This window comes from Lissotriton vulgaris, chromosome 8 (assembly GCF_964263255.1).
Source record: "Lissotriton vulgaris chromosome 8, aLisVul1.2, whole genome shotgun sequence".
Taxonomy (NCBI): Eukaryota; Metazoa; Chordata; class Amphibia; order Caudata; family Salamandridae; genus Lissotriton; species Lissotriton vulgaris.
The window spans coordinates 503,598,985-503,626,412 of NC_141696.1; the positions used below are offsets into that span (position 1 = coordinate 503,598,985).

At 48.0% G+C, this 27,428-nt stretch overlaps 1 protein-coding gene across 1 annotated transcript in view; it reads right to left on the reverse strand.

The window, feature by feature from the left end:
- The window catches only part of LOC147697232 (cytoplasmic tyrosine-protein kinase BMX-like), a 619,305-nt gene that overhangs the window by 276,411 nt on the left and 315,466 nt on the right, over positions 1–27,428 (reverse strand). The window contains exon 14 of the mRNA XM_086936120.1: positions 24,106–24,180. Coding sequence (XP_086792246.1) covers positions 24,106–24,180 — 75 coding nt within the window. The remainder of the gene's footprint in view (positions 1–24,105; positions 24,181–27,428) is intronic.

The window sequence follows — 27,428 nt, forward strand, 5'->3', positions numbered from 1 at the left end:
TTCTGGCGCCCGCTAGTATCGCGGCCCATTGTTTGTCCGTCCAGTCGGATCCCCGGTCAGTCGCCCACTTCTCCCTCAGTCTTTGGGAGGAGAATTGGGTGTGACTGTGTAGTGCCTGTGCTAGCCAGTGCACTATATGGGACCCATCGCCCATCACGTGTAGGTACTGGATGAGTAGATGAGTGGACGGTTCGTGGCTCATGTCACCCCAAGTCTTCGTCAGCTCATGTAGGAGTCTGGCATGCACCAGGAATTGACCCACTGGTAGCTCGGTGTCTGTGGCCAGGGTCTCGAAGGGCAACAGCTCTCCGTCGCTGTATAGTCCGCTCAGGTCGTCTAAGTCTGCCGCAGTCCAGCTGCGTAGCTCAGTCGAGGACAGTATGTCAGTGCCTAAGGGAGTCCCTAGTAGAGGCAGGTTCGGAGCATAGGGCACTGTATCTCTGGTGAGTCTAAGGGCCCGCGGAAAGCACCGCTTCGCGATTGCCAAATGGATTTGTGTGGGGGGTCGTCCCTGAGTTTGAGGGTGGAAGAGTGTTAGCACCTGTACGGGGGACAGTGTGGTGTCGGCCGTGGCGGTGTCTATCAGGTTCTTGCCGCTCAGCCAGTAAGCGACCCATTGTAGTTGGGCTGCTAAGTAGTTTAGTTCCTGATTGGGGACCGCTAAGCCTCCAGCGTCTGTGGCCGCATATAGAGTCTTTAACGCTACCTGGGGTCTCCCTTTGTTCCAAATGAGGTGCCTGGTGAGGGTTTCTAACCCTTTGAATATGCGTGTTGGCACGTACACTGGCAGGTTGGTATAATAATAGAGGAGCCGGGGGAGCATTATCATCTTGGTTAGCGCCACTCTGGCCGGCACATTCAGTGGGAGGGAGTTCCAGAACGTGACCTGGGCAGAGAGCGAGGATATAGCTCTCACTAGGTTGCCCTCCAGGAGATCCACGGGGTCTCGATATATCAAGATCCCTAGGTACCTGAATACCGTCGGGTGCCATCGGAGCGTCTCCCCCATCATGCGCACCGTACATTGCGGCATCTCACCACTAAATGCATAAGTTCCCGATTTGGCCCAGTTAACGTGGAGCTCCGACATGTCCCCGAACGTTCGGAAGATGTCTGTGAGTGCCGCGGGTATACACGTGAGGTCTCTGATATAAAGTAATAAATCGTCGGCATACAGGGACACCGAGTGTGTGCCGTCTGCTAGTGGGATGCCCCATGTGGCGCCGGAGGTGCGGAGCAGTTCCGCCAATGGCTCCATCGCCAGGGCGAATAACAGAGGGGAGAGGGGGCAGCCCTGTCTGGTGCCCCTCCCTATGCGGATCCTGTCAGAGAACAACCGTCCAGTCGGGACGTGTACCTCTGTCGTATTTTGACGATGGCTGGGTTAGCGCTTAGCTTTGCTACACGATTCCCGCTTAAATTAGCTATACATAGAAACGCCATTTTGTATGTGTTGGCGGCCATCTTAGATCATGAACGGCCTCGTGGCCGGCGTGCCCTTTAGTCCGTTGTCCGTTCCACTGACCACTTCAGTCTGCCCAGCAACAGGCTATTTTTAGTACTGATCAAGCCACACATGCGCAGTTCACACTGACCAGTCGTTCCTCAGGAATGTGCCGCAAACTGACCAGTGGGTTTGAAACCCTCCAATGAGCTGGCAGTATTCCAAAATATGCCCTTATATGTACATAATGTTCTGTAACTTTGTGCCGCGTGTACGTTTTATTACCTGTAGAATCATATAAAAGAAGGGTCACACCGATGTTCGGTGTGATACCTCTTGCATTACCGAAGGGTGCTGTATGAGTGTACCACCACCCCAAGGGGTCTTAATAAACTTGTTCTTTGACTTTTACAGTTTCCGTGCCAACAGTTCTTGAATGTAAGTGGGTTATCTTCGGAACATGTAGGCCTTGGGAACCCTGATTACTTCAAATTGGCGACCACGAAGGGACTCATCGGCGACTCGGATGCCCGAAGGAGAGGTCGTGACGAAGGCTTGGAAACTCGCCATGGACGCGCGCTGCCACGAGTGACCCGAGTCTTGGCTGCCACGGTGTTTCTTCCTTTCCTTCCGATCTGACCTTCCAGGTGGCGCCGGTCTCCGACTGAGTTTTCGAGTGTCTGCATCGCTGAGAAAGTGCCGTTTGGCTGATTTGGCTTACAAGACCTTGGCAGTTGGAATCTGGACATTTGAGAATTTGGGTAAGCTTTGTGTTCGGTAAGGTAGTCTTCGGACGCTTACTGAAGTTCTGTGATTTGTGTTCGGTAAGGTAGTCTTCGGACGCTTACTGAAATTCTGTGATTTGTGATCGGTAAGGTAGTCCTCGGACGCTTGCCGAAGTCCTACGTTTTGATTTGAGTTAGCTAACATTGTGAATTTGTGATCTTTGAACTTATATGTGTAGTGCACTTCACATAGGCAGGCATGTAGAGATGTTTCTCTAACTTTGTTTTTTTCCCTTTGAGCGGCACATTTGTGTGAAGTACTGTAAGTGCCTTTTTATACGGTGTCACGCTTTCGTGATACTTTTTGAACATGCCTGTTTTCAGCACACTCCGAGGGATGTGCTGTCTTGGAGAGGGTACCTCAATTAGGTTAGCGGAAGCACAGCCGGCTCCTCCAGAGGGAACACCAAATCGTGAGATGTACATCAAGCATGGCCTTCCCCCTATTATGTACAGCAAATTATGGCATAAGTATACAAAGGCCGATCCTGAATTGCAATGGCCTCTACATGGGTCGTTCGATTTACGTAAAGTACAGTTTGTAGAGCAATGTTTGTTTCAACGCAGGTCTAGACAAAATATGTTTGATTGCGCGAGCGAATGAAGCGTGAGGTTGCCTTGGCGGACAAAGAGCAGCGCAAGGCTGCTCGGGATAAGGCTTTACAGCTTGAGGAAAAGGAGGCTCAGGAGAAGAAAGAAAGGGAGGAACGGGAACGTAAATTGCAGACGACTGGTCAATTTCCTATCCGCCGACCACTTTATCCTGTCCTTAATAATGAAATTGATGATTTTTCTTTGTTAGATCGGTCACCGCCTCCGTATGTTTCGCCGACGGCTCCAGCTGGGGATTCAGAGGACGATGGACAGGATAAGTCGGATCACAAGGGTATATCTGCTCTCAGGTTTACTACGGCGAGGTCCGCTCATTTGCGTAGTTGGGCTCGTAAAGTGAATAAGAATTGTGTTTCTCAGGAGCAGTTGTTAACAGAAAAGAAAGCGTGGTCGGATCTTGAATTAATGTATTTTCTGTCTAGTTTGGCGGATGAAGTTGTAGGCGCGTATCGGGAACTTTCAGACACGTTAGAATCTAAATCGTTGTCAGTGTATCGTGAGAATTTGGCTAAAGGTGATTTTGATCTTTCAGATGTTGACGACCTATTCAAGCAACTGATCGCGCTACGGGATGAGACAGCCGGATTGCGGGAGGAGCGGAAAAGGAGGCAAAAGGAGTCCGGTTCGGGAAATAATGGGCAGATTAAGGAGTGCTCTCTCCGTGGTTCAGATAAGAGTTCTGCATTGCATGTTATGCCTATGCGTGAAGCCGCGCCTTTGTATGTTCCACCCAAAGGGGAAGGTACGGATGATGATAAATTGTCAAAGGATGCGAAAGGGTATTTTGTGTATAATTGGGTATATACGCCGTGGAATAGAGCAGACGTTATGGCGTTGAAAAATTCGTTACCTGATCTTCGAAAAAATCCGGCGGCATTTTATGAAGGGGTGGAAGGGGCTATTTCGTCTTGTGTGATGACTCTTGTGGACATAGATTTGTTCTTTGGGTTAATTCTGCCACCTGATATGTGGCGGCAAATTCGTAAAAATAATGATGAAACGATATTGGGGGGCACATGGAAAGAAATTAATGCTGCAGATTTAGACAGGGAACCAGCATGTAAGCCTTGTCAGTTAATTCTAGATCTCCTGGCAGCTATTCTGACTAAATTAAAGACGCTTGTTCCCTCTAAAAAGATTGATTGGACTATGTTGACGTCGTGCAAGCAGAAACCCGATGAAACGGTCTCAGATTTCTTTACACGTTTTGAGGAGGCATTTCATGATTACAGTGGTCAATCTTTGACAGACGATACGGGTCGGCATTTGTTTGTAGATAAGTATGTGGCTAATCTCCTACCGGAGATTGCTAAACGATTGAAGTCGAGTGAAAGTTCCTGGGCCACGGCGACCCCTGCGTCCTTGTTAACTATGGCTCAGTATTATGAGCGGCAGGAATTGGAGGCTAAAGAAAGTGTAGAGAAAAAGGCGAAGGAATTGAAAACGAAGGTGATGTTGGCGCAGGTTCGGGGAACACAGGGTAGAGGGAATGATAGAGGTCGACGGGGTGGAGGAAATACGTCGTATGGTCGTACGGACATAGCGGAGGATCAGTGTGCTTATTGTAAGGAGTTTGGGCATTGGGCCGAAGATTGTCCGGTACTTCGTGAGCAGCGTAGTCAGCGTGGTCGAGGAGGCGGAAGGTCAAGAGGAGGTTATACGGGAGCGAGAGGTGGCGGAGGTGATCGTGGAAAGGCTGAGGAGAGGGGCCGTGGCCAGGATGAACGAAATACGTTTGATAGGCGGAATCAATATCAGATTTCGGAGGGAGAGAATGTGGAACACCAGGATTATGTGCATGCATAGGACTGCGTAGGATGGGGTAAGGAATCAGTTGAAGTGCCGGTAGATCAGCAGGGTCCATATGTAACAGCGGGTATTCTGGGTTCTACTGATCAATTTCTAGTCGACACAGGAGCTACACGTAGCGCTTTGTCGAAAAACTTGGTTCCGAGGGCTCCCCTGTCTGGCGAAATGATTACATGTGTAGGGTTTGATGGCACACCCTCCCCCAGCCCATTGTCCAAGCCCCTTGCACTATGTCTTGACAAATACTTTAGTTTTGGTCAATTTTTGTTATCACCCCATACCCCAGACAATATCCTGGGTATTGACTTGCTTAAATATTTTCGAGCGACAATACGTTGCGCTCCGGAGGGAGTGCGGGTTATCCTGAATGATAATTATCCTGACCCCGACAGGTTTTACGCAATCTCAGATATTTCAGCTTTGGCCTCTCTCCCGCACACGTTATGGGCGACCTCAGATACGGATGTGGGAGAGATGCGTATTCCACCGATACATATTACTGTTAAGGAGGGGGCCCCTCTACCACGAGTGCCACAGTATAAGATTTCGAGAGAAGGTGAAATTGCATTGACACATATTGTTCAGGATTTGATTTCTGCAGGGGTTGTGGAGGAGGTCCCTTATAATGTTTGCAACAGTCCTATTCTTCCGATCCTTAAGAGAGATACTGACGGCAAAATCTATCGCTTTATCATTGACTTGCGAGAGATCAACAAAATTGTCATTCCTCAATACCCGGTGGTGTCTGATATTACGACCCTGCTTACTTTGGTTCCACCAACGGCCACCACGTTTAGTGTAATTGATTTAAAGAATGCGTTCTTTTCTATCCCTGTTCATCCTGATAGCAGATACCTGTTTGGCTTTACGCTAAATAATAAATCGTATAGATTTTGTCGTGTTCCCCAGGGATATACTGAAAGTCCTAGCATCTATAGTCAGGCTTTAAAAAGACAGTTGGATTCCTTTAAATTGCAGTCTGGCGTTGCTCTTATCCAGTACGTGGATGACCTTCTGCTGGCTGCTGACTCTTATGCACAATGTGAACAGAGTACACTTGCGATGCTTTCCTTTTTGGCACAGAATAATCATAAGGTTTCGAAGAAGAAGCTTCAATACTGTAGACCTCAGGTGACCTACCTCGGTCATCTGTTGTCTAAGGAGGGGCGTGCATTAACATCTGATCGAATTCAAGCAATTTTAGACACACCAGTCCCACGCACGCAGAGAGATGTACGTGCCTTCATAGGGTTGACGTCCTTCTGTAGACAATGGATCATGGGTTTTTCACATATCATAAAACCTTTGCTAGCATTACTGTCCAAAGCTACACCAATGCCCCTCGAGTGGACAGATGAATGTCAGAAGGCTTTTGAACAGCTGAGGCAGGCCCTTTGTTCCGCACCCGTGTTAGGCACACCAGATTATACGAAACTTTTCACATTGTACGTGCACGAGAATGATGGGTGCGTGTTGTCAGTATTAGTGCAATTACACGGGGATAAGCAGAGACCATGTGCATACTTCTCTGCCGTTCTGGATCCTGTAGCACGAGGGTTGCCTGGGTGTTTTCGAGCGGTAGCAGCAACAGCAGTGGCCATACGGCAGAGTGAGGGAATAGTGTTATCACACAAACTGTTGGTGTTAGTTCCTCTCGCAGTAGATGCTCTGTTAAACCAAACAAAGACCCAATACCTCACGAGTGCACGGCTAACAGGATATGAGCTGACACTTTTGGCGCCACACATTACACTGAAAAGATGCGCTACTTTGAACCCTGCCACTTTATTGCCCTATCCGGCTGAGGAGGGTCAGGAAGAAAAACATCATGATTGTGTTTTCCTGACCGAGGAACAGACAAAGGGTCGTGTTGACTTACAGGATGTCCAACTTCCAGATGTGGATGGGGAACTGTGGGTCGATGGATCGTGTTTAAGGCTGCCAGATGGCACGACTTCCGCAGCCTATGCGATCACGACACTTAAGACAGTGGTAGAAACAGCTAGGATACCACAAAAGTCGGCTCAGGCAGCAGAGCTGATAGCCTTAACAAGAGCCTGCGAACTGAGTGCTGGTTTATGTGTGAACATATACACGGACAGCCGGTACGCCTTTGGAGTGGCACATGACTTTGGGCTACTTTGGAGAGAACGTGGGTTTTTGACATCTCACGGAGAGCACATTATGCACGGAGAACTAGTGCGTGATCTCCTAAATGCGCTGCTAGGTCCAAAGAAAGTAGCGATAGTAAAATGCAGTGCCCACAAAAAGATTACGGATAAAGTGGGTCAAGGAAATGCCTTTGCAGACAGCATAGCTAGACAAACGGCTATGTCCCGAACTAGCTCCCCCATGTATGTGGTACAATCGCAGGCTGAGCGATGGAGTGATGCTAGAGCAGAAATATTAGACATTCAAAAATCAGCTACCGAATCTGAACTTGCGACATGGGCAGCCGATGGGGTACTAGATGACGAGGGTTGTTGGAGAAGCAAAGACATGGAAAAGTGGAAATTGCCTGCAGCTTACTTGCAGGCGATGGTCCAGATGACACATGGACTGGCGCATGTCGGAGCTCTTGCAATCACTCGGCTCTTAACACGAGTTTGGGAACATCCCGAGATTGCTAATACTGCAAAGAGAGTAGTGCAGACCTGCCTGGTATGTTTGCAACACAATCCTGGAAAGGGGACCCATACTCTGAAAGGAGGGTTCGTTCCACCTTCTGCACCATTTGAGGTACTCCAAATGGATTACATCCAACTTGAGCGCTGCAATAACCTGAAGTACGTCCTAGTGGTGGTATGTGCTTTTAGCAAATGGGTTGAGGCCTACCCCACGAAAGACAACACGGCTTTGACAACAGCTAAGGTGTTGCTTAAGGAATTCTTTCCTCGCTTTGGAGTTTGCAAATTTCTGTGGAGCGATAATGGGCCTCATTTTGTTGGAAAGATTGTGGAATATGTACTGAAGGGGTTAGGGATTCAGCAGAAGTTTCACGCTGTATTCCACCCTCAGTCAGCAGGTCTGGTCGAGCGGTACAATGCAACGTTGAAGCTTAAGCTGGCCAAAATTGTGGCGTCTACATCGTTGAAGTGGCCAGATGCTTTGCCGCTAGCACTTCTCTCTCTTAGATCAGTACCCCACTCACGAACTGGCCTTACGCCCTATGAGGTGGTGTTTGGGCGCCCTATGAATATCTGGGGGGTGCCCAAGCCGCGATTAATACATGATTTGCCTTGTGTTATGATGAATGATTATTTGGCACGATTAACAAATGATTTGCTCTCTATTCACCAACAGGTTCAAGAAGCGCTCCCTGACAACTCTACTGGAGAGGGCCATGATCTCCGCCCTGGTGACCACGTGATGATTCGCTCGTTAGAGAGAGCAAGCAGTCTGGAGCCCAGGTGGAAGGGCCCCGAACAGGTCCTCCTTGCAACCCGCACCGCTGTACGAGTGACCAACTGGAAGCGGTGGGTGCATTCGACACATTGTCGCCGTGTCTCTCTGGACCTGGTGACTCCTGCTGTGCTGACCGACTACAAAGAGATTTTGGAGAAAGAAAAGAGCCCAGCTGTGACGTCGGCCGAAGTTGAGGGAGCCTTCCCGGACCACACTGTTGCCGGACGAGAACGCTACAACTTGCGTCCTCGATAAGAAGATTTTTGTATTTTTAATGACTGGTTGGTTACCGCTCCAGGTTTGTGAAACGGAAACCGGGAATTCCAAGGGGGGGGGATCAGTTCTGCCAGTGTAGCGACACCCGTCTTGGCCCGGAGAAGAAAACAACGGCTACCTCGGAGTTCAGCACCACATTTTTCTTTTTTTAGGTATACACGTATGTGTATGAGACACTTTGTGACTAAATCGAATTATTGAGCCTCAGCGAAGGTTTGCAGAACTATGGCATTATCAGCAGTGCGAGATAAGAGACTCATGGGTGCCATTCTCTTTGTTCTGACTATCGTAGTGATTGCGGCAATAGCCTGGGTAGTCGAACTTGTGGTACCTGCACGTGAACATTTGCTGCCAACTACCCCGGCTCCATCTGAACATTTCCATTTCACCCTGCCCTATCATGAAGAACGGCACCGACAGACTTATCTGAACAATAGTTTTATTCATACACACAATATGACAAACACTTCAAATTGCTGGGTGTGTGGGATGTTGCCTGGGCATCAGAAGAAAGGGGGTACTCCACTCATCCCTCTCCCGTTTTCGCATAATGGGTCTTGTAATGCATTTTATACTCTCCTCTTTACTTTGAGATGGCCCACAAAAGGGGGAGTGCTTTTTCGTTTAAATAAATTGTGTCATCATGATCGGGATGGGTATCCACAAGCTGAGGGTACTCGATTTGAATATGAAGAGTACCGCCCTGACAATGTGTCTGCTTCACGAATGTATAGCAACCAGCGGAATGTCAATGTATCGAATGCACATGTTATCAACGTTATCGTTACCAAAGCAGACCTATGTATACGTAATAAAGGTGTAATTTCTGTTGGGAGAAGTGAATGTAACACTACACTTACGTTTGATAGTCCTACTGGTATATCGTTTGTCACTTCCCGAAATACTTACTTTATCTGTGGAACGAAGGGTTATCATCAGCTTCCTTTGGGATGGTCAGGCACTTGCTACGTGTCTTTTGTATTGCCGCCTGTATTCATTGCCCCACCCATGTATCACAACAACTACATCCTCTATCACGACTTTGTTTTGAATCGTGATAAACGCTCCCTTGTCTTGGACGATGTTGACCAAACGGACACTACCTTGCAACAATATGTGGACTTCAATTTGGGTTTGTTCTCTTTTGTTGGGGCAGCTTTGAACAGTCGAAAGATTCGACGACTAACTCGTGTTGTTGAGGCTGTGGCCAATGATACCGCAATTGCACTTGGGAATATCACTGAAGAAGTACAGATTTCTAGAATTGTTGCGCTTCAGAATCGGATGGTTCTGGATGTAGTGTTAGCTGATCGTGGGGGGGCATGTAGAATCATCGGAAGTAGCTGTTGCGTTTACATACCTGATAATTCACCTTCTGTATATGATGCCATCACTAAACTACATAAGATAGCGGCTGAAATACATCCAGATAATGGTACTTGGACTCTGTCAGGATGGTTCTGGTCAATACTCACCACCTGGGGATGGAAACTGTTAACGATTCTATGTATTATTGTGGGAATTCTGTTTTCTATTTGTTTATGTATCCAGTGTGGCCCAGTTTTTTGTTCTATGTGCCTGTCAGTTTGTGTACCCTCGAGACGAGCTCTTGCCCATGATAAAATGATGCTTCATAAAGAAGTAATACAAATAATGCTAATTGACATAGAAGATGAACACCCTGACTATGTCCACTATGAGGTAGCTTCAGCTAAACGCTAAAAGGGTCGTCTGTCGTATTTTGACGATGGCTGGGTTAGCGCTTAGCTTTGCTACACGATTCCCGCTTAAATTAGCTATACATAGAAACGCCATTTTGTATGTGTTGGCGGCCATCTTAGATCATGAACGGCCTCGTGGCCGGCGTGCCCTTTAGTCCGTTGTCCGTTCCACTGACCACTTCAGTCTGCCCAGCAACAGGCTATTTTTAGTACTGATCAAGCCACACATGCGCAGTTCACACTGACCAGTCGTTCCTCAGGAATGTGCCGCAAACTGACCAGTGGGTTTGAAACCCTCCAATGAGCTGGCAGTATTCCAAAATATGCCCTTATATGTACATAATGTTCTGTAACTTTGTGCCGCGTGTACGTTTTATTACCTGTAGAATCATATAAAAGAAGGGTCACACCGATGTTCGGTGTGATACCTCTTGCATTACCGAAGGGTGCTGTATGAGTGTACCACCACCCCATGGGGTCTTAATAAACTTGTTCTTTGACTTTTACAGTTTCCGTGCCAACAGTTCTTGAATGTAAGTGGGTTATCTTCGGAACATGTAGGCCTTGGGAACCCTGATTACTTCACCTCGGAGCCCCACCATCTGGATATAGGCCTCGCCCAGTTCGTATTTCTCGAGGACTCGGAGGAGATACGGCCATTCCACCGAGTCAAACGCTTTTTCCAGATCGAGTACGATGCATCTTGAGCGTGGCCAGGTGGGGGTCGCATATCGTTGGATCTTAAAAAAACGGCGTAGATTGTAGGACGTGCTCCTGGTCGGCACAAAGCCATTTTGATCAGCGTGGACCAGCGTGGGGACCAGCGGTGCAAGTCTCCGAGCCAGCGCGGCTGCTAATATTTTGTAGTCGGTGTTGAGGAGTGCTAATGGTCTGTATGAGCCGAGTTCGTTCGCTTCTCTACCCGGTTTCAGCAGAGAGACCACGTTAGCCTCGTTTAGGGACGCCGGGAGTTCAGCATCTTCCAAGGCCGCCTTATACATCCTCAACAGTTCCGTTATTAGCACCAATGAATAGGCTTTATAGAACTCTGCCGGGAGTCCGTCAGGGCCCGGCGCTTTGCTATTGGAGAGGGAGAAAATCACCTCCCTTAGTTCCTCGCCAGTGAGCGCAGCACCCAGCTCTGTCTGTTGGGCGGCAGTAGCTGTTGGGAGCTGCAGTGTCATCAGATAGTCCGTGATCTCTACCACAGTGGCCAGCAACCGAGAGCTGTACAGGGACCTGTAATGTGTCGTGAACGCTTCATGGATCTGTGTCTGGGTGTAGACCTCGACGCCCTGGGCAGTGCGGATCGACAGTACCGACGCGGATTGCGTGTCTTGCCGTATCAGCCACGACAGCAGCCTGCCCGGTTTGTCCCCCGCGTTGTGGGTGCGCGCGGAGTGTGCTGCGAAGTTAATGTTCTTTAGGCGCTCCATCAATACAGCGTGTTCCGCCCTGGCCGATATCAGCTGGGAATCGTCGCCCCCTGTCGCCCCTCGCTCTTTATCTAGTAGCACCTCCTCCGCCCTTATCAGATCTCTCTCTACCTGTCCTCGTAGGCCCGCCTGTATGCCGAGGCAGCTTCCCCTGGTCAACGCCTTGAAGGCGTCCCACTCGACTCTCGGGGAGGAGGTCGAGTCGTTGTTGTCTTCGAAATATTGTATGATTCTCCTAGATAGCTCCTCTCGGAATGGGGTGTCGAGTAGGAGATCTGGTTGTAAGCGCCATGTGGGTACAGGCGGGCGTGGGCGCCTCCATCCATATACCAGTGTGTGCGGGTTATGGTCTGAGTGCGTCCGTCCCAGGTAGTCTGCATCTGTCACGGAGGGAATCAGGTCGCGGGACAGCATGTATCTATCCAACCTGACATGCAGTGAGTGGGCTCCCGAGTAGTAGGAATACACCTTGGCGGTGGGGTTTCTGACTCGCCAGGCATCCTGTAAGTTCCATTGCATTGCCCAATCAAGTAGGGCTCTGGAGGTTGCGTGTGCTGGGGCGATTGTCGTCGGGGGGGACGAGCGGTCAAGGGAGACATCTAGCACGCAGTTGTAATCCCCACCCATTATCAAGGGTACGTCCGGCCAGGGCGCTATTACTGCCGATAAGCGTGTGAAGAATTTCCCCTGTTCTACATTAGGTGCGTAAATGGAAGCTATGACCAACTGTTGCCCGTCTAGTCTGCCCTGTAGGAAGACGTAGCGCCCCTCGGCGTCGATATTGCTGTGAGTCAGTGCGAATGGAACCCCAGGCCTAACCCAGATCAGGGTCCCTCGTGCAAATGCTGAAAAGGTCGTGGCGAATATCTGCCCCCTCCACCTACGGCGGAGAGTGGCTACTTCAGTGGCGACCAGGTGTGTCTCTTGTAGCAGTGCAATCTGGACCTGGACCTGATGTCTCTTAAGATATGAGTACACTTGGTATCTGCGTGAGGGTGTATGCATGCCCCTGACATTCCAGGTACAAAATTTAACCGTAGCCATCACAGTGTTCATTGCGCCCAAGCACCCGTCCCTCTCCCCCCTCCCCCCGACTCCCAGCCCGCCCCACCCACGCACAGCAGCAGCAAACAATGACCATGTTTTTCCCCCGTTCTCTCCCACAGACCCAGGGATGCACGTTGTAACACTTCAGTGTCCACACTAGTCTCAAAAGGAAGAACTTTAACAGAAACATAATACCAAAAGGGCAGCAACAGAACAAGTCGCCGCCCAAATGCTCTACCAAGCTCAAACAGTCCGTGAGTTGAATGGGGGGATGACTAAGTTCAGTACTTGAGTGAAACAAGTTAGTTCGATACGCCAAGAGAGCCGTGGCGGCTCCCCTCCACGGGCAGAGGGTTTAAGGGCACCAGAAGCCGGTGGCATTGTCCGCAGACCGGACAGAGTTCCCAATGACACTGGTCTTGGATAGTCCGCCCCAAGGGGGGGATCCCATCTGCTATTCCCTCGGGGGAGAACACTCACCTCTAGGGGTCCGTCCACCCCGCCAAACTTATGTTCCCGGTGTTGCTCCAGCGGAACTGCTCCAGGTCTTCGCCCGGCGCCACGGTGGTTCCGTGACGACTCGGTAGGTGGGGGGGATTCGGGAGTAGAGCTCAAGTCTCGGAGATGGGGCTGGACACAGCTGCCGGGGTCCCCAGATGTGTCGGTGTGGATCTCCAATCGGGTCGGCCCCGGTAGTGATCAAACTGCTCCATGATGCCAGTCGCATTGGCCCAGTCAGGGCTAGGCTGAGGAAGGTGGCTTATACTATCTGATCCGACGTTTGGGGTGTGACATCCGGTAGGCCCTCTGCATTCGAATCATCTGGCAGTCCGTACATGAAGTCGTCGTCTTCGCTCCCGTGTGATCTTGGGCTTGCGTTGGAGATCAGGATAGGTGATTGTGACCCGCTGATCTCAGCCGCTATTCAGATGGCCTCTTGTTGTTCATTCTGTATTTGCTCCGGAGTGGGGCTGATTTCTGCATCTGTGGTCGGCGACCCAGCTCTCGAGGCGTGTCGTTGTCTCCGCCTGCGGGTACCTCGATTTCAGCGTTGCTCCTTCGGTGCGGGCTTGTAGTTCGCATCCACTCCCGAATCCAGCCAGGCCGCCGCCGCCTCTGGGGTATCAAAGAAGTGGGTTTTGTCCTGTGCCACCACTCTGAGGCGTGCTGGGAACAGCAAGGAGTACTTGAGGGCCAGGCGCCTGAGCCGTTGTTTCACCTCTAGGAACGATTGACGCCGGCGTTGAACTTGAATGGTGTAGTCAGGGAAGAACATCACTTTGGCGTTGTCCACCTGTATGTCCGATAGTTTCCGCGTTTTGCGGAGAATGGCGTCCCGGTCACGGTAATTCAACACCCGCATGAACATTGGTCTCGGGTTGGAGCCCTCCGGGGGTGGACGGGATGGTACTCTGTGCGCTCTTTCCACCACAAAGTGCGGTGACAGTGTGCCTTCCAGCAGTAGCTCCCTGAGCCAGGCCTCCATATGTTCCGCCATCTCCCTCCGTTCCCATCGTTCCGGCAGACCTACTATGCGTACATTGTTTCTTCTGGCCCATCCTTCCGCATCCTCCGCTCTATCCTCGAGGAACTCCACCCGGTTGAGCAGGTCACGGACGTGCTTATCTGTCTGCGTCAGCTTGGGTGTGGTCTCCGCCATCGTTTGTTCCAGGGTCGTGGTGCGGTCGGACAATTTCTTGTGGTCTGCTCGGAGGAGCGTCAGGTCCACAGCTACCTTATCGATCCTGTTCTCCAGTGATGTACGGGTTAGCTGCATGGACTCTTCCAGGCGTTCCATGGCCGCCAGCATAGTGTCCAGCTTGGAGGCGGTTTGGTCAGTCTCTGTGTTTTTCACCATTTTTCCTTTGCTCAGTGACCCACCGGTGGCGGTCTTTGCTCTAGTCCCCCCTGACATGTGGGTGATCGTCACAGCCAGGCAGCCGATTGGGCGGGCTCTTGCGATGAACACTGTTGGGGCCTGTGTGCGCTGGTTTCCTGGTCAGGCACTCCGCTCCGCCCGTGTCGGGCGGTGTATGGTCCGCGTGGGGGGAGAGGGGTGAACCGTAGCACCGTAGGATTCCGGGATTCTCTACTATGGTACCGTCCGGGGAGGACGAGATGGCCGCTTTTTGTCTGGTATGAGGATCCCCAAGTGTACTGGTTGGCACTGAGAGTGTCTTTAGTGCAAATCACCTCTCTGCTGTGCTATGTGGCGGTCCTCCGGGTCGTGCTGTTTGGCCCCTCCGTTTGCGCCTGTCCTGTGGGCCTGGGAAGGCGCGCCCTGCCGGGTGACCCTAGATGCCGTCAGGCGTCGTGCGGGGTACTGTGAAGTTCAGCACAGGGTTAGCCGAGGCGGAGAGCGCGGGGTCGCTCTGGTTCCTTGCCCGCTTGGGCCTGGTCGACCCTCCTGATGTAAGGCTGGCTGTCAGATGGGCCGCCCCAGCGTGCCTGCAGTTTGCGTGTTGTGCGGGCCGGGCTCCCCGGTGTTGGACGGGTCTGGTGTTGACCAGTGTCTATATCCGTACGGTGGGCAGGGACAGGTGTCCAGGGGATAGGGCCACACAGCCTCCGTTGTCGTTCGTTCAGACCCAGGGGCGATGCTGTCAGTGTGGGTCTCCAAACAATTGAGCCCGATCGTCTACCGGTGTCCGTCAAGTTTGGCGGGATGTCCCCAGTGCCGGCAGGTAAGGCGGGTCAGTGGCACAGTGCGCCGCGGGCCAGTATGGCGTGCTTGTTTGCAGCTACTGGGATCCTTGAGCAGGGAGTACGTTGGGGGATCGGGTGTTGTGGCGCTGCCTCTTCCCCCTTGCTGGGCCCGTCGCAGGGTGGTGGGCTAGTGTGGGGGCCCAAGGGACCGAGCGGGTCAGCTCCCGTTGTTGTCTGCCGGGAGTCAGGGGTAACGCTGTCTGTGCGGGCCCTTAAATGATCGAGCACGATCTCCTCCTGGTGTTCCCCGGGTTTGGCAGGGCGCCCTCAGTGTCCGTTGGCAGGGTGTGTGGATTCACAGCTCATTGCGAGCCGGGGTGCTATGCCTTCCACTCGTGTCTAGGGCCCCTGCGTAGATGGGGCGCTGGGGGGCACCCGTTGTCGTTGCGCGACCTCTTTCCCCCACTCGTTCGTGCTGTAGAGTCCACACGTGTCGCGGCCTACCTCGCTGGATCAGATCCCCGGTCTCAGGTAGAAGGGGCCGCCGGCCGGAAGTGAGCTCTGGGCGGGTAGCTGCCGCAGCTGTCGTCGGTCGGAAGAGCTGGTACTCCGATCCGCCTGGAAATTTCTGTGGTGGTGGATCGGGTCCCCGGGTGCACTCGGTTCGAGTTTGGGCCCGGTGGTGTCGGAAATGGAGGAGAAATGGCCCGTGGTAGGGGAGCTTCGCTCGGAGCTCAGCCCGGGCACGTCTTCTCACATCGCGTACTTGGCCACGCCCCCCTAGTGGCAAGTTATTCATGGTTTAAAATGTTTGTTTTAACACGATAGTTGAGAAGGACTTAGAGTTTCCAAATATATTATATTATATGTTTCACTTTTTTCATATTTGTTACTTGGGTAATTCAAGCTACATTGGGCCTGATACACTTTTTAGTAATTTACCCTTTGAGTAAGCGTACTACTTTTTGATGGAATGTTAATGGATGAGATTCCACCGATCACCTTTTTATTGTTCCTTTTCAAGGCAAATATAGGTTCTTTAAATGAAGAGGCCAGACCACTCAATATGTGCTACATTTTGCAGAGGATGCCTTTAATTTAATTAGTGTTATTGTTAAATGTGGTACCTCATGTCTGCTGATCACTGTTTATATTTCTTCTTGGCGAGGGTTATAACTCCCAAATTGTGTACCTCACCTTCCTGAGAAAACCCTTGAATAGTTTTTGCAGTTAATTTTGATTTTGTAGTGTTCTAACAATGTTTGGGCTTTTGTAAAATTATCTTAATTTTTCTTACAGTTGTTCCTATTTGTAAAAAGTGACCGTTAAGAAGATTATATATCAAGATCCTTTGGTGGAAAATAAAAAAGTGTTTTTATATGTCCATTTATTGCCCAGTGTTGTATAAACCATGGCATCCTCGTGTTTAATCAGCAATTAATTTCCATACAAGTCTGATTGGTAAAGAATTTGCTATATGGAGATCTCGTATTTCTCCAATTGTGAAATGCAATATGACATTCAGTACTTCCTTTGAAAATCATCAGCATGTCAAGCATATCTTTTCACAGGGAAATTATTTATTTATTTGAAAGGGTTGTATGTGTAGACCAATATTTACTCTTATTTTGCAATAAACAAATAAGGCTAGCTGAGGGGCAAAAAGGACTGCACATCACTCCTTTGAATCTGAATATAGAATTCCTGATTGAATTTGAAAAAAATCTTAATGAGTCCAGATTCGGCAAGTTCTGAAAAAAAATTCTGAGACAGGATGGGATCTTTTTCTTGTCTCCAAAACCCATTTGAGTAGCTCCAGAGCTACTTCCTATATAATGTTTGCCAATAAATGCTCGAACATCCATCATTATTACCAAGATCTTTTCTTGGTCACTGTACTGCAGATTTTCAACCTGATTTATGATGTCCATGGTATCTCTCACAAACAAAATGAACCTCTTAAATGAAGGGTTTTAAAAATTCTGTGAATACTATTACTTGGCCAAAACGTCCAGAATTAGGATGATTCCTTATATTATTGGACTTCCTGGAGGGTTTGATGTATCATTGTAAAGTTTAGGAAGTGTAAACATCACTTGTGTTCTTGTATTCTGATTGTCCATATATGCTAGTATGTTTTTCATTAACCAGTCTTCTTCCTTTCCATCTGTTAAGATGTACTGGATTTCCTCTTGCATTTCTCTAGTGGGGTCACAATTTATCTTTCTGTAATGTTCAGCCTTATTCAGTTGCCATCGAATTCCCCCTTTGTTTTTGGATCAATCCTGGATCATGATAGCACTGCCGTTATTGGCTGTTTAGACTATATGTACAAATATGTTACTAATCAATCAGGAGCTTGTGTTGTGCAGCTACTTACCTGTGAGGGTCTAAAGGTGCTGAGGGGGATGGGCTGCTGATCTGCCTGGGCATGGACATCCAGTCGAAGAGCCAGGTCTTGATGTCCTTCCTGATTTGGGTCAGCGACTGGGATTTCCTGGGGTATAGGGGCTGGGTGTTCCAGGATTTGGTGGTGAGGTAGGAGAAGGATCTTCATCTGATTCTGGTTTTGTGAATCCTTGGGACGGTGGCCATGGGCAAATTGGGTGGAGGGAAGATGTCTAGAAGGTACATGGAATGAGAGGGGATGGTTCGGATATGCTGGCCCTGCATCATGGATAGCTTTGTAGGCATGTGTGAGTAGCTTAAAGGTGAGTTTCTTGTTGATTGGGAGCCAGTGGATTTGTCAATGATGTTTTGGTATGAGGCTGTGGCCGGGGATGTTGAGTACCAGTCTGGCTGCAGCATTTTGGACGTACTGTAGTGCCCTGTGATGTTTCTGGGTGACACCGACATAGAGTGCATTGCTGTAGTCATTTCTGCTGGTGATGAGTGAGTGACCGTCTTTCTGGATTCTGTGGGGATCCATCTGAATGTCTTTGAAGCAGCCCGAGCGTGTGGAAGCAGTACAAATTCCCAGTATTTGTAAAGCGCAAACTAATCACCCGTAAGGGTGTCAAGGGGGAATCTCCCCAGTGGCCCCCAGTGATATATTGCCCAGAGTCACTTGATGCTGATCTGATCTTCCTCTGGGACGGGGGATCAAACCGGGAGCCCTGTGCTCCAGAGTCAGCCGCCCTGGCTGCTGCACCTTACCTCAGGATGAGGATACAGCATTGATTTAGCGGTCTTCATCCCGCTGTGAAAGTTGATTCTGGTGGATGTGGTTCATTGGTTAGGTAGAGGATCAGCTGGGTGTTGTCAATTTAGGAGACAATGTTGAGTATGTGGTTTCTGACATTGGCCGCGAGGGACCATGTAGATGTTGAAGAGGGTAAGGCTCAGGGAGGAGTCCCCGAGCACTCTGCAGCTGATCTATGTAGATTCTGAGAGGAACCAGAGTAGTCTGACTCACTGTGTTCAGCCAGTAAGGAAAGAGTGGATCCAGTCCAGTGCCTTGTCTTGAATGCCAGCGTCGTGGACTCTCATGATTAGAATGCCACGGAAACAGTGTCAAAGACAGCCAAGCGATCAAGTAGGATGAGGGCTGTGGTTTCACCCCAGTCGAGGAGGGAGCGAATGTTGTTGTGCCTGCGAGGAGTATGGTCTCCGTGCCTTGGTTGCTTCAGAGGATTGATTGGGGCTTGATCTCTGCGTGTTTCTAGTCATTGGGGAAAGTGGCCGGTTCGATGGAGAAGTTGATGGTGCGGCAAAACTCAAGGACGATGGAGGAAGCTGCTCTATGGAAGATGTGATACGGGCAAGAATCTGATCAGGCTCTGAAGTGGATGCTCTTCATGGTCTTGAGTGTGTCATCTGTGGTGAGAGGAGTCCAGTTTAGCACGATATGTTGGCTTGCAGCGCAACTTCATGCAGTGGTGACAGGCATTGAGTCAGGTTCTTGGGTGTCAAAGTTGTTGTACATCTTCCTGATCTTGTGGTGGAAAAAGGTGCCAAATTTTTTGAAGAGATCTTGGGAGGGTGGGCCATCTGTGGTCACGCTGTTGGGCCTGGTGAACTCCTTAATGATGGCAAATAGTTCTTTGCTGTTGTGTGCGTTGGAATTGATTCTGTCTTGGAGGGCCATTTTCTTTGTGGTTTTGAGGAGGAGGTGGTGTACATTGATAGGGATTTTGAAGGTTGCATGGGTTTCCTGATTTTAATGTTAGTGCAGTTGGAGATCCATTGGTGAAGGTTGCGTGCTGAGGTGTTGGTGTCTGTTGGTGCTGTGTGTGTGGTCATATTGAGGAAGTCAACGAGAAGTACTTTGGGGCATTCTTCAAGCTACGAAGGGGGCAATGAGGACAGTGGTGAATGGTGGAAATTGCGAAGGGGAGTGCGCTCAGTGGTGGCCATTCCTGAGGAGTTTGGTGGCGTGGCTCTAGGTGATTTTCCCACTGGTGGAGAAGACGGGGTAGAGCATGTGTCAGGCTGTGTGGGACAGTGTGGTGACCAGCTGATTGAGTCTGATATTGGCGGTGGTTCTTCGGTAGGGAAGCAGTGTTCTGGTCACTTGGGTTGTCCAGGTGGAAGTTGAGGTCTCTGAGTAGAATGTAACATTGGTTTGAGAGCCAGGGGTGTTATGAGGTCTATGGTGATGGCGTTGGTGAAGGGCAGATGGGGCCCGGGGGGTGCCTGTAGATGAGGGTGCCACGGAGAGTGGTGCTGGGGTTGGTCAGGATCTGGAAGTGGAGGTGTTCCATGGTTGTCGTTGGGTCGTTCAAGTTAGTGGTCAGTCAGAGCGTGCTCTTGTGGACAATGGCAATGCCTCCTCCTGTTTGGTTGGGGCGGTCCTTGTGGGTGATTTTGTAACTGTTGGGATGGCAGTGGCAATGTCTGGTCTAGTACAAGGGTTGCTCCAGGTTTCTGTGAAGAAGGTGATGTCGAGAGTGGTGGCGTAAAGGAGGTCACAGATTTATGTAGTGTGTTTCTAGCGGGGGCGCGTGTTGGGGAGGATGCAGTTGAGCTAGTCTGGTACGCTGTTGGTCAGCTGGATGGCGAGAGGAGCTGGCATGTTGAAGTGGGTAAAGGTGAGGCTGCAATTCCAGCAAGAGTAGGGTCCTTGGGTCTCCTTTCTTGACTTGAGGTGACAGGTGTTGTGGTGTCCTGAGTTTAGGGCAAGGAGGGTGCTGGCGTTGTAGCGGTGGACAGTCTGATAACCACAGGCCCTGGAGCTGGGCGTAGTCCAGGCATGAATGGGCGCAGACGTGCTTGCTTTTGGGCGCCTTCGGCCAATGGACTGCACTTTAACTGCGCTGCAGCTGCCAATAAATAGTGCTGTGGGGGCTGGACAGTTGGGAGGCAGGAAAGGCGGGCAGCGGGACCGGTCTCTGGAGGGGGCAGGGCCACAGCAGATTGCAGCTGCCAGGGTGACAAAGAAAGAAAAAACACAGGAAAAGGAAACAAAAAAGGCAGAAGCTGTATTCAAACAACAGACTACAAAGAAGACTCACACTCCAGGATCGTGGTCATAAAGTTTGGATGTATTAGTTCAAATGGCATGTTTCGACCACAAGGTCTTTTTCCAAAGCCTATATATATATATATTTGTGCACTCTATATTAATGATCATTTTATTATATAGCCTGGCAATAAGTCAACAGCAGGGAACTTTATAAACAGACTTAACAGAAATAAACCAAATTTAAATTTTACATCTTATCTCAGTGAAAAGTAGGTACAGTGTTTAGACCTAACAGTATATGTTGAAAATGGGAAGTTACACACAAACCATACTGTGTGTGTATGGCAGAAAACACATTGCTGCATGCACGCAGTTTCTATCCTAGCCAGATAAAGAATAGCATTCCCTTTGTATGAGAAAACATTGCAGTAGCCCAGATCAGCTCTATAAAGCTCAAACAAAACTGAGTGACAGATTTGAATCACAAGGCTATGATTAATCTATCTTGGAAGGGGCCAAAAACAAAGCAAATATGAAATCCAGAGAACAGTTGATATTCTCAGAAAAGACAAAGAATCCACCTACTCATCAAGATCAGAATTTCTGATTCATTACAGGGTACAATACTCAACATCAGAGAATAAGAGCCATTTTTCAGAAACCCTGGCACCTATACTAAATCCTCCATCCAGACACTTATACACCCACTCATTCTCCAATACACCTTGGCATTTATATCAGACATATTTAAACTTTAGAGAACCACACAGTCACTGGAAGTCATCATCAATGATGTCATCAGTGATGCAATTTGAGATGCCATCAGTAATGTCATCAGTGATGTCACTGACCATGTCATGAATGATGTAAAATGTGACTTCATCAGCAATGCATTGCGGGTGCACGAGTTATAGTTAGCTGAACTAACTATAACAGGGGAATTTCTATGCTTTTGTACGAGTGAAATGTCCAACTAACTATAACGCCCCTGAAACCTATGGTTTCTTTCAGTGAATTTCTAAGGTTTTGTAAATGCTAATTTCTAACTATAATGTGCCTGAAATCTATGTTTTTTTCTGTGAACTTCTAAGGCTTTGTAAATGCTAATTTCTAACTATAACATGCCTGAAACCTATGTTTTTTCAGTGAATTGCAATGGTTTTTTAAATGCTAATTTCTAACTATAACGTGCCTGAAACCTATGTATTTTTCGGTGAATTTCAATGTTTTTTTAATGCTAATTTCTAACTATGCCTTCAAAGTTAGGACATGTGAAGAAAGAGGAAGAAAAGCGCAGCAAGAAGCAATACAAATGCAGAAAGAGGCAACAGAAGTCCAGAAAGACAAAGAAAAGTGCAGGAAGAAGCAAGAGATGTACAGAAAGAAAACACCAACAGAGGAGCAGAAAGTCCTCCTGTGCCCCCAACTTTTTAGTGATGGGTACTGGTGGTAAATGAATCTGATTCACCAGGACCGGGGATAGTGCTATGCTAAAAGACACTTATAATACAGAGTAAACACCTAAATACACTAGAGAACACTATACGTTGGGCTACCCCTGTAATTAGCATGCCCTCCTCTGTATTTGCCATGAATTAGTGCCTGGGTCATTGCATGAGTACATGGGTAGTGACTAGATGAATTAGAGTGCTGCTAGGACAGTGCATGGTGATTTTTATAACTGCTTGTGTTTCGGCAAAATGATTGGATCGGTACAGGATGCTGGATGGGTGATTGGAGGAGTGCATGGGTAGTGACCGAGGGATTTCTGGAGTGCATGGATACAACCTGGCTAATTGGAAGAGTGAATCAGTATTGTGTAGGTGGTTAGAGGTCTGCTTTGGTAGTGCACAGGGGATTCCAGCAGAGCATGTGTTGGCGCCTGGGTCACTCCGTGAGTAAATGGGAACTGACTGGAAGATGAGAGTACTGCAAGACGAGTGCATGGTGAATTTATAAGTGCCTGGGTTTTGGCGGATTGATTAGAAAAGTACATGGTGCTTGCTGGGTGATTGGAGGAGTGCATGGGTAGTGACAGGGCAATGGGTGGACAGCATGGGTACTGCTCAGGGTATTGTAGCAGTGCATGTGTTAGTGCATAGGTCATTGCATGAGTGCATGGGTAGTGACTGGATGATTAGAGTGCTGCAAGGAGAGTGCATGGTGAATTTATAAGTGCTTGGGTTTTGGTGGAGTTATTGCATAAGTACACACATGCCACATCAGGCCCCACCCCTTCCCTTCACAACTGTACAAATGCACCCTATGGTGAGTTTGAATTTGGGGGATTGATCCCCCTTGAATCCTGAGGGTCCCTGGGGGCCAACTAGCCCACCATATACCAACAGTAAGCGCCACAGTGCTGTGATGCAGAGAGGTGTTCCGAGGCCATGGACCTTTTTACACCGCTCTGCAAAGCAACTCTGTGGCGCTTACTGGACGTACCTGGTGGGCTAGTTGGCCCCCAGGGACCCTCAGGATACAAGTGGACTTAATTCCCCATCTTAAAATGCACCAGAGGGTGCATTTGCACATTTGTCACAGACCACGCCCCTCCCTGCACCGCTGTGCAAACGCACCCCTGGTGCATTGTAAATTGGGGGATCAAGTCCCCTTGAGTCCTGAGGGTCCCTGGGGGCCAACTAGCCCACCGCCACCTCCAGTAAGCGCCACAGAGCTGCATGGCAGAGTGGTGTAAAAAGGGGGCGGGCCTTACACCACCTCTCTGCAAGGCAGATCCCCAAGTTTTAGAGACTTAAGCAAATAGTTAACATTAATATTTGTCATAAAAATAAGTTTTCAATGTTTTTAAAAGTAGCTTTTAATAAACTTCTAATTTCCCCTATGCTTTATTATACGAAAATCTCTAACTCAATTGTGGAGGTCTCTGCCATGTGTGCAGAACTTTAAATGCTCTTACAAGTCACTGCTTGTGATGTTTTTACTGCTTTTACCCCCAATGTCAGGCGCTGGGGTCATGTAAGCCTGCACTTGTAGTTAACTTTACACTTGTAAAAGGTGAATAAGCAACATTGGTAAAGTTACTCAAAGGTGTATGAGTACATTTAATTGTAGTACATTTTACACATGCAGATTTACCTTTGTGAATAGGGCCCATGTACTTATTTTAAACCAATCAATATACTTACTTAATATAAAAGGCTAATATTAGATGGCGTGTGCGTCCTACTCAGAACATTAATGTCAGAAGGAATAAAGATTACTAAGATCTCTCAGCAACCATATGTCTCTGTATAGGAGTTCTTGTGTGTGGGCTAACAGTGGAAAGGGTGTAATTGACACAAATGGACAGAGAGTAAGCAGAGACTAGTCTAAACCAATAAACAGCTATAGGAGATCATGAAATATTCCTCATTCTAATGTTGAAGATGAGTTTATTGCACTAACTGTTGCTCTCTAATTCCAAGTTTGAATATCTATTAAACAAAAAAACATGCACGAGATTGTATATGGCATTGAGAGAGACCAACAATGTTATAAAAACTAAAAGCTTGTATACCTTTTCCTAAGGCAGCACTGGATGGGACAGTGTTTGCTTTTGCAGATACATGATGTCGAAGTCTTGTAATGATCCCTGTAAATAACACACCTGTTATTAGAAAAAGTTATCAAACATACATTTTATCTTAGAAGTGCTGGGTCAGATTTAAAGATTGGTGTAAAAAAGCCTTACCAAGTTTCCTCAATTCAAGAATTAGCCTGTGAAAACATTGCTAATGGAATAATCTCCACCATAAGAATGAAGCAGCAGTGATAATACCATCCACACATTCTACAGTGAATGATATTCCACCGAACAGTGGATTTAAAATGTCCTTGACCAATCAGAGGATGTTTTTATTGCCAATAAATCTAAATCAGTCTAACCATTTCCATGTAAGAATATACTATTAAATACTAATATATACTGTATATTTATTTATTGCGAACTTAAAGACACATATGTTTTAAAGACTTCTCCGATAGTGGATACTAATATGGCAGGAGTTTGTCTGCTATAGGAAAAGTATGTAGTATATATTCTGTTAGAGAATTCTCCACTAACAGACTATTCACCAATGCAGGATTTGCCATTCCCTCTAGATACTGGAGCATTTTTTATACCTAACTCTAAGGCCCTCTTTAAAAGGATCCTGTTAAATTCCCTTTTTTCCAAAAACGTGTGCTAGGCAACAATTATTGCATCCAATACATTTCTAACACCTCGGTGCTGGTTCTTATTGGATGTGATATAATGCTTCTTATCGTGGCCAACTCGTACTGATGAACTAAATAGTGCCTCTTGTCTGTAACAGCAGGGCCACTGGCTCCACTGCACTGCCATGTAAGCCGCAGGATTCTTAACTCCACATTTTGTCCCAACAATTTACCTTCGTGCCTTTAAAACCTCTTCCTCTTGAAGTGAGATTGTCCTGTCAGAATTTAAAACAGCATACATAAAAGTATATGTCAAAAAACAATAGTAATACGTACATAAACTACGGAGAAGAGCAAGTCCTAATGTCTCTTCTCCAGTCAAAGACCTAGAATGAGCAGTTCGTTAGCAACTATAGGAATTTCATAAATATTACAATGTATTTGACTAATTCTGGACCAGATTTAGACTATCAAGAGACCCTGAAGCTTTCTGAATTTACATCTGGTGCGACCTTAAACCACAGTTGATTAAAACAACACAGGAGTCCTCATGATCCTGGATGTTTCATTTGTCTTTGATGCTGTGAACCACTCCATTCTAACAACCCACCTGTGACATTTTGGAATCAGGTATTAAGCTGTGATCTGGATCCAATTCTTCTTCTCAAATAAATCACAGATTTTTCCCTAAACCTATTTAGCTTTAGACGCCTAACAACCTTCCTCCAGTGTGCTCTGGTCTCAACGCAAAAACATATGCCTTAGCCTTTTGGGCTTCACCAAAAACATACTTGTAATCACCGACAATACAGTGGCAGATCCTCCGCTATGATGGAGCAGAGCGCCCCACTGCTATGAGCAGTGTAAAGGAAAAGAAATATAAAATGATGATAACTTTTAGTTATTATCATTTTGTGTTTTCATACTTTGTGGGCAGACGGGTGGGCGGGGTTGCTCTGCTCACGGACCAGGAGCGGAGTGGTTTGCCCACTCCTAAGTGTGCAATGACTGTTTGATCAGCCCTCTCGGGTGCCCAAACCAGTCATGCACACTTTCCCCGTTCTCCATGAAGGCTGCATTATAGCCTGCACAGAGAACAAGCCCAGGCCCCCATGGTAGAGCATCAAACCATTGGTCAGGAGAGCCTAGGTGCTTACCAATCACAACACTGCATTGCAGCATTGTGATTAGTCAGGGGAGCCTAGCTTTCTTTCCCACAAGGAGAGCAGAGCAAGGAGCAGAGACACTGTGGCAGGAATGGCAGGAAGGTAAGTTAGTAATCAATCCCACTGCAGGGCCTTTCTCCGAATTTCCCCTATAGGTCACACAGCCTCTACACATTTCACCATCAAACTCATTTGAAACACTGCTGGCCAAGCATTCTTTCAACTTTATTCGAAATCTTTTTTTGATTCCTCCCCCTATGACATATTGAATCTGGACACTCTGTTTTGTCTCCAATTTTACCATAATCCATACACCTTTACATAAAATTGATTTCAAAAGATGTACTCTTTCCTTCATGCCTGATTTATACCCATTGATATAAACTTGGTAAACATAGATTCCTTTTTTTTATTTTAAAGGTAAGCCTGAGCTAAATCCTTCTTATTGCCCAATTTCACTTATAAATACTGACAGTAAAATATATTCCAGAATTCTATCCTCTAGACTAGCACAGGTTATCACCCCCCAGGTTTCTCTGCACCATCACAGGTTTATCCCGGGCAGGGATACAGCCGATCATGTTCGTTGAGTCATTGCACTTCTGGACTGGGCCCAGATCACAGGATCTCCCCTTTGTTTGATCCTGTTGGACGCCAAGAAGGCGTTCAACAGGGTCTCCTGGGTGTTCCTGTGGGCTGTGTTGTGCTGGAAGGGCTTTAACCTTGTGGCTATACGGGCCATCTAGTCATTATATATCTCTCCAGTTGCTACAATTTCGAATCTCTGGGCAAGAGTCAGGGTGCTTTAACATCAGCAAGGGTACCAGACAAGGATGCCCCTGCTTACCCCTGCTCTTTGCCCTATATAGCGAGCCATTTCTCAGCAAAATTGAAGCGAGCAAAGCTATTTGTCAGGGTTAGGGGGAGTAGAGTGTAAGACACTGTCTTACGCCGACAATATTGTGGTCTTGACCAATGATGTAGGATCTGCTTTCCCTACCATAGAGACTATTGCTGCACAATTTGGGGTACTTTCAGGCTACAAGTTAAATATCGCAAAAACTCAGGTCTTTCAGTCGGATGTCATGCCCATTTCTGATTTGTCTGTTGTCACAGAAGCAACATATCTTGTGTTAAAATCTAATCTGCAGTTGCTCAAATTTCGCATTTAAACTGTCCCCGGTTGTTGATTCTGTTATTAGTAAGTTGGAGAGGCTAGATCATCTGCATTTCTCACTGTATGGCCGCTGCAATGTTCTGAAAATGTTAGTCCTTCCAAAGTTTCCTTACTTGTTCAGGACTATTTCTTTGGAGAGTTCCCTGACAACGTTGGCCAGGGCAGAGAAGATTTGTCTTCGGTTCCTTTGAGAATACCGCCGGGCACGAAGAGCAGCTAAGTGGACCTGCCTTCCCAGGGATCAAGGGGGTTGGGCGGTCCTTAAACTTTTATTCTACTACTGGTCTGCCATGATACAACACTTTGGGTCACCATTGTTGGGTGATTGGGAAGATGTTCCTC